Source organism: Dermacentor albipictus, unplaced genomic scaffold, assembly GCF_038994185.2.
Source record: "Dermacentor albipictus isolate Rhodes 1998 colony unplaced genomic scaffold, USDA_Dalb.pri_finalv2 scaffold_18, whole genome shotgun sequence".
In the NCBI taxonomy this organism is placed as follows: domain Eukaryota; kingdom Metazoa; phylum Arthropoda; class Arachnida; order Ixodida; family Ixodidae; genus Dermacentor; species Dermacentor albipictus.
The window spans coordinates 6,773,929-6,786,566 of NW_027225572.1; the positions used below are offsets into that span (position 1 = coordinate 6,773,929).

Here is a 12,638-nt window from a genome sequence, read left to right on the forward strand (position 1 = left end):
GGGTCTGAGCGATTCTTTAGATTAAGAGGCCACAACGATGCGAGAAGGTAACCTACGTAACTGCTATAAAGTGCCTTTCAAATTAGAAAGGATACTTTGCATAAAAGGTTTGCAAAAATTACGGAGTAACCAAAGCAGCTAAAAAATAAGCACGAAAAAAATTATGCTAAATGAGCAGTGCTAAGTAATGTTGAAACTTTGGTTTGGAATAGTTTGGTATTTTTTAGGTATAAATAGGCAGTGCGAAAAATAACAGACAAAAAAGGGAAATCTGTTGTTCACGGACTTAGAGGTAGATATAGAATATTTTTATTCCTTTCACGACCCTTTACTCAACACACACTGTTGCGTTCAATGAACTCTGTATGCAGTCGTTTCGAAATGCACTGTGCTCCCAAACGGCAGCAAACTGCTAGTATTATAGCTGCATGCTATTAGCCACGTTCGATCCGCGACATTTTCGCAAACCTGTACATCGTTGTAATAAAGTAAGGAACCCACTTTCGTACCATTCCTTAATACAAGCGGTGGGAAGTTGTCATTAAAAACAAAAAAAACAGACACAGTGGCCTTGAATGGCGATGGCATGTTTCATACACGGAAGCATTTTCCAAGGGTGTTACCATGTAATGGGCTCCGCTTAAGAAATCATAAGGAATCGCAGAGCATAAGAAAAATCGCGAACGGGCGCGGCATGTGCGGTCACTTTCAAATATGTCGGCAGCAAGCCCGCACTAGTAACCTTTTTCCGCTTTACTTGTTACCTGGTGCCATATTTTGTTGACTATATTTCTTCCTGTTTTCTCTAGAAAGCTCCGTGTCACCTGCACCTTTGGTTGGTAAGGATTTCATGAGTGCCCTCTTCCTAATCAGATACATTTCAAACTGCAAAAAAAATGTCTGTCGATGATGGTTGATGGTAATGCGGTTACCACTGAAGCATTAAAGTGGCATGACGTACCATACGTCATGCCTCAATTTGCGTTTCCTCAATGCGTTTCCAACTCAATGTGGAAACGCATTTCATGAGGTGGCTGCTGCACCGGTACTCCTCTGGATGGATGGATGGATGGATGGATGGATGTTATTAGCACCCCCTTTGGAACGGGGCAATAGGTTGCGCTACGAAGCTCTTGCTATTATACCGCCTAAAGTCCTACCTAGATTTGAAAAAAAAAGAGAAACGAAAAAAAGCGTGATGAACTTCTACAACCAAATTTTCAGACCCCCTAGTGAACTTTGCTTTTATACGTCTGCGTTTTTTGTCGTTTTCCTACTTTTATTCCACCAATCCTACAATCACCTCTTACTAATCCCTATTCTGGACATGTTTACTTTTCCACTGCTCTCGCTGAACCCAAGGGCTTCAAGGAGGCCAGTTGGTCCTCAATCGACGGCTAATTCCGCATTCTAATAGAACATGCTCCATCATTTCAATAGCTGTACCGCAGCAAGCGCATACTTCTTCCTTCTTATATCACGCTTTATAGGTGCGTGTTCTAACGCATCCTGACCTTACTTCGAAAAGTAATGAGCTTCACTTTGGGTTATCATAAATTGTTTCTTTCCTGGTTTAATTTATTCCTCTTAAGTAGTTACCCATGATAGGTTTACTTCCCACTGCCGCCACCCATGAGATTATTTCCGCCTCTCTTACTTTCCGCTTGACATTCTTGGTTACTGTGTTGCTCACTCAGCCACATACTTGCTAATAAGCTTCCTTGTTCTTTTCCTCCACTATGAATCAATGTTTTTCCTATACATATACCTCGACACTCTCCCTGCCCATTTACTTTTTTTCGTATTTCTCAGTCGTTCTTCATAATCAATTTCACTATGAGCTTCTCTCACTTCAAAACTGGTCCAGCCCATATCGCCCTGCACAGCTTGAATTGTGGTGCCCCCGTGAGCGCCCAATTCGCGGCGACCCACGGACCTTTGATACCCATCGAGTCCCGATTGTACCCCTGATTTCAAGCAAACATATAAACCGGCTCTTATGAGCCGGCTGTGCGCCATCTAGTGGCGGCGCCGTAAAGCCTCTGGTTGACCTCAGAAATGCGTGCCTTTGCATACGCCGAGAGACGCTTCATGTCGCCGCTGGGCTGCTCACTCACACTGTTTTCTGGACACGCTGCGCCATCTAGTTGTGCTGCCGAGATGAAGGCATGTTGCCCACGGGACGACATGCGTGCTGGTGCGTGTGAACGCTGAGATGTGTTGCCTCTCCGGGCGCACGCTCGTCAAGTCCGTCAATCACCCTAACAATGTTAACTACATCCAGCAGATTGGATGTGATCTCGCAGAAAATCAACATTAAAGTTACAGTCGCATTCCAAACCTGGGCGAATAGAAGGCCCCAGCTATCTCAACTATTTTAAGTTGCGCTGAAGAGTCGATTCCATGCGGCAGGTTTGTACTATTCTTGAGTGTGTATTTGACCATTCTACAGCTTTACACACTGATGACAGCCTTACCCAGCTCCGAGTCTCATAGGAGCTGGCCTATTGATGCTGAGAACGAAGTCCTCGGCTTCATTCCCGGACAGCGTGGCGACATTCAGAGAGGGTGGACTGGGAATTTTCGATGCTCAGTTGTGTGCAGGTTGCACCTATGCAAGTATGCATAACCACAATCCATGAAGGTTATGTTGTATTGCCCAAATGCATGCTTTATCATAGCCCAGGGGTGTTATGCCTCTAGTTTTCTTAAAATTTTGTAGACTTCTAAATGTCTCTTTCTGACTGGAAGCGCAGTTGAAGCAAGATTGTTTGACTGCTCTAAAAGAGCGTTGTTCCTTTGGCCAGATTCATTGATTTCATTCATTTATTTATCCAAATTTCTTTGTACAGGGTGGATTTACTGGTGAATCTAAGCACACAGTGCTTGTAAAATGACCAGGCAGTTGCTGAAACAACATATTAAAGTCATATTACCACAAATAATACATTCTCTCGCGTAAATACACTGAACACCATCCAATGCAGTAAACAAACAAAAAATAACAAGCATTTTGAGTTCCTGATTTTTTCTTTTTTCTTTCATTACACAATGTTGTCAAGAAAAACATCAAAGTCAAAACAAAGTCAAAACATCAAAGCGATACATAAATACACCAGTCACTTACAGGACTACAACTCAATTCTTTAAACTGCTGAATTCAAAATTATACACAGGTATAAAAGCAATAACAAACAAAAGTTGAAAACAAAGCCGGTAAACAATTCCGTATGAGTCAACTGGCTTTACCTACTAAATGTTTATTGAGCTTGCACACCATTTTCTGATCGCTTCATTCCTTTTTCGTTTCGTGTTTATTGTACATAATTCATCACTCAATTGATTAAATACTGAAGGCACATAGTAGTTCCGGGTTCTTTTTCCATAGTGAGTGTAGACACGTGGTTTTACGTACCTCTGAGTTTGTCGTAATGTCACGTTCTTTTTTACGGCAACCCTGAATTCTTTGCTGAAGTAGTGATTCTTGAAAACTACATAATTAAATAGTTCATTCACTGGTAGTATACCCAGGGCTTGGTATTTTTTTCCTTGTACCTGCGCTATCTAACGCTGTACCGTAGGTTATGCTCTTGACTATTTTACGAATTACGCGAATAATTTCTTGTTTTTTTGTTTTCAGAGCAAGTGCCGCATAATGTAATAATGCCATACATAATAATCCATAATAAAAATGATGCCATACATAAGTAAAGGCTCAGCTAGCGTCTTAAATACAGTAAGCTTGACTTTAAATGGAGCTCTGCCTCGAAGGTGATACGTCATGGCAGCAATTGATCTTAGCTTTTTACATATGTATTTAACGTGACTATTCCAATTAAGACATTGATCGAAATGCACACCTAAATACCTTACAGGTGATTCGAGTGGCAAAGGTAGGCAGCGGCATGAATTACAGTCGGACGAATGCAAAAAAATCCTCCTATTAATTCTGATAGCTTTGTGGGGATTCTTAAAACAAATTAGTTTTGTTTTTCCTTCATTTATGTAAATATAATTTTCCTGAAACCAATCACATAATTTAACAATATCACTTTGTAGTTGTTCGCACCCTGTATCAACGTTGGCAACATCTATAGTAATCACAGTGTCGTCCGCATACTGGAAAATTTTAGAATGTAGTGGTAGAAGTCTGAGGTCTGTAACATAAATGTTAAAAAGCAGGGGTCCTAACGTACTACCCTGAGGCACTCCATAGTTTAGCGACTCCAAACTGCTGTATGTTTCTCGTAACCTAACGCACTGAAATCTGTCAGCAAAATAACTTGAAAAATACTTAATGAAGCGTCCCCGAAAACCCAGATATTGCACCTTTTTTATCATGATGTTATGGTCTATGGTATCGAAAGCTTTTGTTAGATCTCACATTAAAGCCAGGACCACTCGGTTATTTTCTATCGAACTGTTGATGTAATCGGATAGCTCATCTATCAAAGAAGTTGTATTTTCATTCTGTGTGAAACCAAATTGCGCATTATTGTTCAGTGAAAATCGATCACAGAACGACAGCAGCACGGATTCTGCATGCTTTTCCATTATGTGGGCAAGCGCTGAAAGGATAGAAATCGGTCTGTAATTGCCGCAGTCATTCTTTTTTCCGTTTTCGTATATTGGCCTAACAGCAGAAATTTTCATTCGCTTCGCTATATCTCCTGTTTGAAATATTCCGTTTAGAATTTTTAGTAATACGTATATTGATCTTGCGATTATTTTTGAGATTATTTGAGAATATGCAATAAAAATTCTACAGGCTATTTTTCGCATTATATACATTAAGCGCCATGTTGCCATTGCAAAAGTGGATTCCATTCTTTAGTGATAATTCACAGACAATAATGCTTTCGAGGTCTGTGTCTCATTGAACAGCACTCACTTTCGGGTACCACATGCTTTCTTTTCTGAATCAATCTAAAGCACATTAAAGCCCCACAAAATTAAAGTACAGAATTATAAATTCAAGACATCTTTTAAAAAGGACAATTTAGGTACTGTTGCTGGTATCAAGACTCCAACCAAACAGACATGGTTCGCCAGCAACCGGCTTCTAAATCGCACTTTAAACATCTGCACTGAAGTAATGCTTACGTCGTGTATTTTCGTTATTGTGTTAACTGCTGATTGTTGGTTCCTGGGCGGAAAATTTTCGATAATCAAAGCGATCCAGCACAGACTGCGGAATCGTACTATACGTGCAGCAGATGAGTTTTTTTAATCTGTACAGACTGAAATGAAATAGAAAAATACCTTTTATGGCAATATCAGAGCGTGATAATCACAGGAGCTGGCTTGTTCACAAGAAACAAAATTTGAATGAGGTGTATGGAAGCGGCAAGGTGCATGAAATCACTGGTATAGGTAAATATTTTTTTTTCGTGAAACGCGTGAAAGCGCAAGGAAAGGGTGCTACGATGAACCTCAGAGCGGTGCCTTTGAGTACCGCAATAGACAGATATAGGAGAAGTTATTGAACGAAGGCATCGAGGTTGCCCTGCGGTAACATCCTCTAGCCTGCTACTGCGCTCTTAAGGAAGCAGAAGATGAGAAAAAGAGGGTAATGACGAGTGATGATAAGGATTGGTGTAGTAGGGTGTGATTTGTGGGTAGACACGTTCGTGTCCATAGGGCCGATTCACGATCTTGAACGTACGCCTGTGTTAATCGAACATTCTATGAATGCCTTGATGGCTGGCTTCGTTGGCATATTACCAGGCCATGGGCCCAGTTGTAGGTTTTACTCAAGGGTTTCTTATAAATTTGCAAATGTGCAAACATACGAAAGTGCTCCACTTTCTCAGATACATCACATGTCCCAGAATCTAGTGAGTCCGCGCGTTGAATCTTGTCGCGTAATGGGTTACCTCAAGAGGTTCGGGCTCATACTACTCAAAGACAAAATACGCTGTATATGTACTACCAGCCTTAACATTGTCGAGCCGATCGCGCGATTCAGTTGTGCGGTAAATCATCGATGCTCCGAGACTGGTACAGTCAGTTATGAGGGATGCGGTAATAAGCCCTCCTTAATTATGTTGAATAATTTAGGTCCTCTAGATGCACAAAACTTTTAGCAGACGAACATTTTACATTCCGTCCGTCCCCACTGAAATGCAACTGCGGCTATGGTATACGTTTTACTTTTGGTCTTACTGTTCCTTCAACTGTGAGTGGTAGCTTATCATCATCATCAGCCTGGTTACGCCCACTGCAGGGCAAAGGCCTCTCCCATACTTCTCCAACAACCCCGGTCATGTACTAATTCTGGCCATGTCGACCCTGCAAACTTCTTAATCTCACCCGCCCACCTAACTTTCTGCCGCCCCTGCTTCGCTTCCCTTCCCTTGGGATCCAGTCCGTAACCCTTAATGACCATCGGTTATCTTCCCTCCTCATTACATGTCCTGCCCATGCCCATTTGTTTTTCTTGATTTCAACTAAGATGTCATTAACTCGCGTTTGTTCCCTCACGCAATCTGCTCTTTTCTTATCCCTTAACGTTACACCCATCATTCTTCTTTCCATAGCTCGTTGCGTCGTCCTCAATTTAAGTAGAAGCCTTTTCGTAAGCCTCCAGGTTTCTGCCCCGTAGGTGAGTACTGGTAAGACACAGCTATTATACACTTTTCTTTTGAGGGATAATGGCGACCTGCTGTTCATGATATGATAATGCCTGCCAAACGCACCTCAGCCCATTCTTATTCTTCTGATCATTTCCGTCTCATGATCCGGATCCGCCGTCACTTCCTGCCCTAGGCAGATGTATTGCCATACCAAATCCAGTGCGTCGCTACCTATTGCAAATTGCTGTACACTTCCGAGACTGTGAAACATTACTTTAGTTTTCTGCAGATTAATTTTTAGACCCACTCTTCTGCTTTGCCTCTCCGGGTCAGTGAGCATGCATTGCAGTTGTTCCCCTGAGTTACCAAGCAAGGCAATATAATCACCGACTCGTAAGTTACTAAGGTTTTCTCCATTAACTTTTATCCCCAATTCTTCCCCATCCAGCTCCCTGAATACCTCCTGTACACACGCTGCGAAAGGCATTGGAGAGATCGTATCTCCCTGCCTGACGCCTTTCTTTATTGGGATTTTGTTGCTTCCTTTATGAAGGACTACGATGGCTGTAGAGCCGGTATAGCTATATTTCACTATTTTTACAAACGGCTCGTCTACACCCTGATTCCGTAATGCCTCCATGACTGCTGAGGTTTCGACAAAATCAAACGCTTTCTCGTAATCAATGAAAGCTATATATAAGGGTAGGTTATATTCTGCACATTTCTCTATCACCGGTTTGATAGTGTGATTATGGTCTATTGTTGAGTAGCCTTTACGGAATCCTGCCTGGTCCTTTGCTTGACAGAAGTCTAAGGTGCTCCTGATTGTATTTGCGATTACCTTAGTAAGCAGTTTGTAGGCAACTGACAATAAGCTGATCAGTCTATAATTTTTCAAGTCTTTGGCGTCCCCTTTCATATGGATTAGGATTATGTTAGTGTTCTTCCAAGATTCCGGTATGCTCGATGTCATGAGGCATTGCGTATAGACCGTGGCAGCTTTTCTAGAACAATCTGCCCACCATCCTTCAGCAAATCTGCTCTTACCTAATCTTCCCCAGCTGCCTTCCCCCCATGCATAGCTCCCAAGGCTTTCATTACTTCTTCCGGCGCTACCTGTAGGATATTATCAGCACGCGGATTTTTTTTTAATCCGATAGAAAATTGCGTGGCACCTGGATTCGAACCACGGACCTTTTACACGCGACGCGGCTGTTCTACCTCTACGCCATCGCTGTACCTCTTTTACGAAGGGCAATTTACTTCCATGAACAGGGCTTCAATGAGTTGCTTGCCTGAATGACAGAACATTCTTTGAGCGCCGCGCAGGGACAAACGTGGTCAAAAGAACGAAGAAACACAAGCCACGGGCACGGCGTTTCCATGCGCGCCATGGTGGCTTAGAAGCTATGGTGTTGCACTCCTAAGCGCGAATTCGCGGGATCAAATGTCGGCCGCATTTAGATGGGGGGAAATGCGAAAACGCCTGTGCCCCGCGCATTGAAGGCAAGGTAAAGATCCCCTGGTGGCCAAAATTATTCCAGAGTCACCCACTGCGGCGTGCCTCATTATCAAATCGTGGTTTAGGCACGTGTTCCTGACCGTCACTTCCACGTGACAATATGTCTAGCATGCACACAAACAGGGCTCCGCACGCGTCAATGCATCACTTGATAGTTTTCGTCCTTCCGCGCAATGTATGGGTGTTTGAAGTGCAGTAAATGTGTGATGGTCAGACTTAGTCTCACGAGAAGCATGTTCAGCTATTCAGTATAGTTGGTGTCCCCTTGAGCGATGTCGCACTTTGATACGCAAATTATTGTGAGTTCTCTTTTGACTGCGAGGAAGAAAATAATGAAGCGCCTGAAACTGGCAGCACGCTGGATATATAATGTTGCGCTTCTATCCTGGGCACATAGCACAGGTGCACTAATTCAATATGTTGTCATTTTGGAACGCTGCTTGTCCTCCTTCGTGTCAGTCTTAATCAAACACGTATAGCCACTAGAACTTTCTCTGCGACTGCGGTGCAGCGCCAAAAAAGAGAGAAAATAAGAGGGTTACCCTTGTGCACTATATCCAGTCTTGGGTATATGTATTTGGTTATAGCGGGGTTGTACCGCTGGCGTGCGCAGAACTGAATATTTCCGTCCTGTGTCGTCCCCTGGTTGGGCTCCATGGTGGGCGGCGGCCATCCCTGCCGAAAACACCATACTTCTAATGGCCACTTCGTTTCCCCGACTACCTGATCGCCCTCAGAAACTAGGGCGCACCGAAGATATTTTCCAATTTCTTGGAAACCAACCGTCAAACTTTCCCCGATTCCATGTAGTCCATTCAAACAAACCTGAAAAGACCATGAGAATGATTTCTCTTTTCCTCGTGTCTAAGTATCTGACTGAAACTCTTGGTACAGGCTATAAAGCATCGAAACTGGCTAGCGGCGATCTCCTTTTGGAACTCCGCGAACCGAAGCAGTTTGAAAACCTTCCTAAAGTTGAGTCATTTTGTGAAATCCCAGTAACAGTAACCCCACACCGAACTATGAACACCAGCCGTGGTGTTGTTTCCTCAGAAGATTTCATGGAGCGCACAGACGCCGAACTGTTGGAAGGCTGGAGTGAGCAAAACGTGATCAATGTTAAAAGAATCATGCTAAGGCGCGACGGCAAGGAGATAAAAACCAAGCATCTTGTACTGACTTTCTCCTCAAGCATAATGCCTGAGACATTAGAGGCCGGCTATGTAATGCTACGGGTCAGGCCGTATGTTCCAAATCCTCTCCGCTGCTTTAAATGCCAGCGTTTCGGCCACAGTTCCCAGAACTGCCGAGGCCGGCAGACATGTGCAAAATGTAGTTCCCGTGACCATGCCTCTGAAACGTGCGAAAACGCTCCACACTGCGTGAACAGTGATGGCGAGCATGCCACATACTCGCGGTCATGCCCGTCTTGGAAGAAAGAAAAAGAAATAGTCACAATCAAAGTAAAAGCAAACATATCATACAAAGAGGCACGCAGGCGGTTTGCATACCTTCCTAAGGCCAGCTTTGCCGAAGTGGTGCGTCAGGGGGCAGCTTCACAACGGCCTCCGGCGGCTATCCGACCCACAAGCCGTGAGTCGGCAGTTATGCCGTCTGCCCCCGCGGCGGTTGCAGCTAGCGCTGCTCCGTCAACCCAGCAGACGGGGCCATCGACCCCGAAGGTAGGCGCAGACGAGGTTACCCCAACCTCCGCGGCCCCTTCCAGCGCTGACAATGGTCAGCGCAGCCAAATCCCTCAGGGAGCCCCATCGACCTCCGGGCTGGTGGGCGCAGGGGACATGCCCTCCAAGGCGGGACCCTCGCTTGGAACTTCCCGCTCGCAAGAGCACGTGTCTGGCGCCTCACAAGAGGCAATGGACACTACACCCATCCTCAAGGCGCACCAAGCGCCTAAGGACCGCCGAGGCTCCCTAGAACGCTCCAGAAAGGGCAGAACCCCCGTTGCAGGGCCTCGTAAGAGCTCTGTAACCTAAGGCATCATCTCCGTTTCCGTAAACACAGCACCAATTTTCTTAAAGTATGGATACACAAATCATTCAATGGAATGTCAGAGGTCTTCTTAGGAATCTCGATGATGTGCGAGAACTTATCCATAAACACATTCCAAAAGTGCTTTGTTTACGGGAAACACACTTAAAATCAAAATACACAAACTTTCTTCGACAGTATGTTACTTTTCGCAAAGATCGCGATGATGTTGTCGCATCATCGGGTGATGTTGCAATTGTAATTCAAAAAAGCATAGCCTGTCAACGTTTACAACTACGAACGGCTCTTGAGGCAGTGGCGGTTTGAGTTGTTCTGCCAAACAAACTTGACACTATTTGCTCGCTTCATATACCCCCCACTACAAACTAAGCAAACATGAAATAGATGAATTGCCAGAACCATATGTTGTTCTTGGCGATTTCAATGCACATAACTACCTGTGGGGCCACCCTCGCATAGATGCACGAGGGCGTCTTGCTGAACAGTTCCTTTTTTCTTCTGGTGCGTGCCTGTTGAATAAGAAGGAACACACATATTAATCTCTTGCAAACAGAACCTATTCTTCAAAAGATCTTAGCATAGTCTCCCCGTCTGTACTGCCTGAACTTGAATGGGAAGTTACCGACAACCCTTACGGCAGTGACCACTTCCCTATACTGCTAAGGTCACCGAAAGAAAACTAATATCCTCCACAAGCTCCTAGGTGGAAGATTGAGACAGCTGATTGGGACAAATTTCGAACTCTCACTAGCATCTCATGGGCTGACATCTCTTCTTTAGAAATTGATGCTGCGGTGGAGTATCTTACAAGATTGATAATATACGCCGCATCAAAATGCATATCCCAAGTGAGTGGCCTAGCATGCAAACGTCGCGTCCCGTAGTGGAACGACAAATGTAGAACCGCCCGTAAGAAAGAAAACAAAGCGTGGGGACGGCTACGCGCCTCTTCCACTGCAAAGAATCTTATTAACTTTAATAAAGCAAAATCCGAAGGCAGGAGAACGCGCTGACAGGCCAGAAGAGAGAGTTGGCTGAAGTTTTTATCGAGTATTACCTCGTTTAGAGACGAGACCAAAGTCTGGAACAGGGTTAATAGGATTAGAGGGTGCCAAAAATTTTCACTCCCTCTAGTAAATACACAAGGTGATACCCTGTAAGATCAGGCAGACTCACTTGGCGAGCACTATGAGAGCGTGTCGAGCTCAACCCATTATTCGCAGTCCTTTCTCAAATATAAACAAATAGAAGAATGTAAGCCAATAACTAGAAACTCCAGACAGAATGAACCCTATAACCGGCCTTTCAGTATTGCCGAGTTGAGAGCTGCCTTGAACACATGCAAAAGCACTGCACCGGGAACTGACAGAGTCATGTATGATATGATCAGAAACTTGCATACTGACACACAAGTTACACTACTCACACTTTACAACACTATTTTAGCTGCGGGATACCTCCCATCTACATGGAAAGAGGCGATTGTGGTTCCTGTCCTGAAGCACGGAAAAGACCCCTCCTTGGCAGCAAGTTATCGTCCGATAGCTCTTACGAATTGTTTGTGCAAGCTCTTTGAAAAAAATACATTAGTCCCAGACTCATACACTTCCTTGAATACAACAATATACTCGATCCCTATCAGTATGGCTTCAGACAAGGGTGGTCAACAACAGATGATCTTGTGGGAATTGAAGGATATATTCGCGATGCCTTTGTACACAAACAGTATTTCCTCTCCATATTCCTCGATATGGAGAAGGCATATGATACAACATGGCGCTACGGGATCTTGCGAGATTTGTCGGGAATGGGCATCTGTGGAAATATGTTGAAAATAATTGAAACCTATTTATCCAATCGTACCTTCCATGTAAAAGTCGGCAATGCACTGTCACGCCCCTTTACCCAAGGAAACTGGTGTACCCCAGGGAGGCGTGCTCAGGTGCACTCTCTTTATCGTTAAGATGAACAAACTACGTGCTTCACTACCACCTGCCATTTTTTATTCCGTATACGTAGACGATATGCAAATAGGCTTCAAATCCTGCAACCTCACAGTATGCGAAAGACACGTAGAGCAGGGCTTAAACAAAGTGTCCAAATGGGCAGACCAAAACGGATCTAAGGTCAACCCCTCCAAAAGTTCTTGTGTTCTCTTCGCAAGAAAGAGAGGCCTGGTCCCAGATCCTTGTGTAGAACTGGACGGACAACAAATTTCTGTCAACAAAGAACACAAATTCCTAGGTGTTATTCTTGACTCCAGGCTCACTTTCATTCCTCACATAAAACATCCTAAAGAAAAATGTCTTAGAACGATGAACTCACCTAAAATCCTATCCCACACCACGTGGGGTAGCGACAGACAGTGTTTATTGAATATTTACAAGAGACTAGTTCGATCACGGTTAGATTATGGTGCCCTAGTATATCACTCTGCTGCACCGAGCGCGCTTAGGATGTTACACCCCGTTCACCATCTGCGTATCCGCGTGGCCACTGGCGCATTTAGAACAAGCCCTGTTGAAAGTCTA

General features: G+C 44.2%; 1 protein-coding gene across 16 annotated transcripts in view; it reads left to right on the top strand.

The window, feature by feature from the left end:
* LOC135908735 (uncharacterized) overlaps window positions 1-12,638 on the top strand; it is a 1,076,237-nt gene that overhangs the window by 539,018 nt on the left and 524,581 nt on the right. For 13 of the 16 annotated variants that reach the window (XM_070529152.1, XM_070529157.1, XM_070529150.1 and 10 more), the window contains 2 exons: window positions 810-839; window positions 3,876-3,893. In XM_070529152.1, the coding sequence (XP_070385253.1) occupies window positions 810-839; window positions 3,876-3,893 (48 nt within the window). The remainder of the gene's footprint in view (window positions 1-809; window positions 840-3,875; window positions 3,894-12,638) is intronic. The other 3 variants (XM_070529144.1, XM_070529158.1, XM_070529155.1) reach the window with 1 other exon arrangement.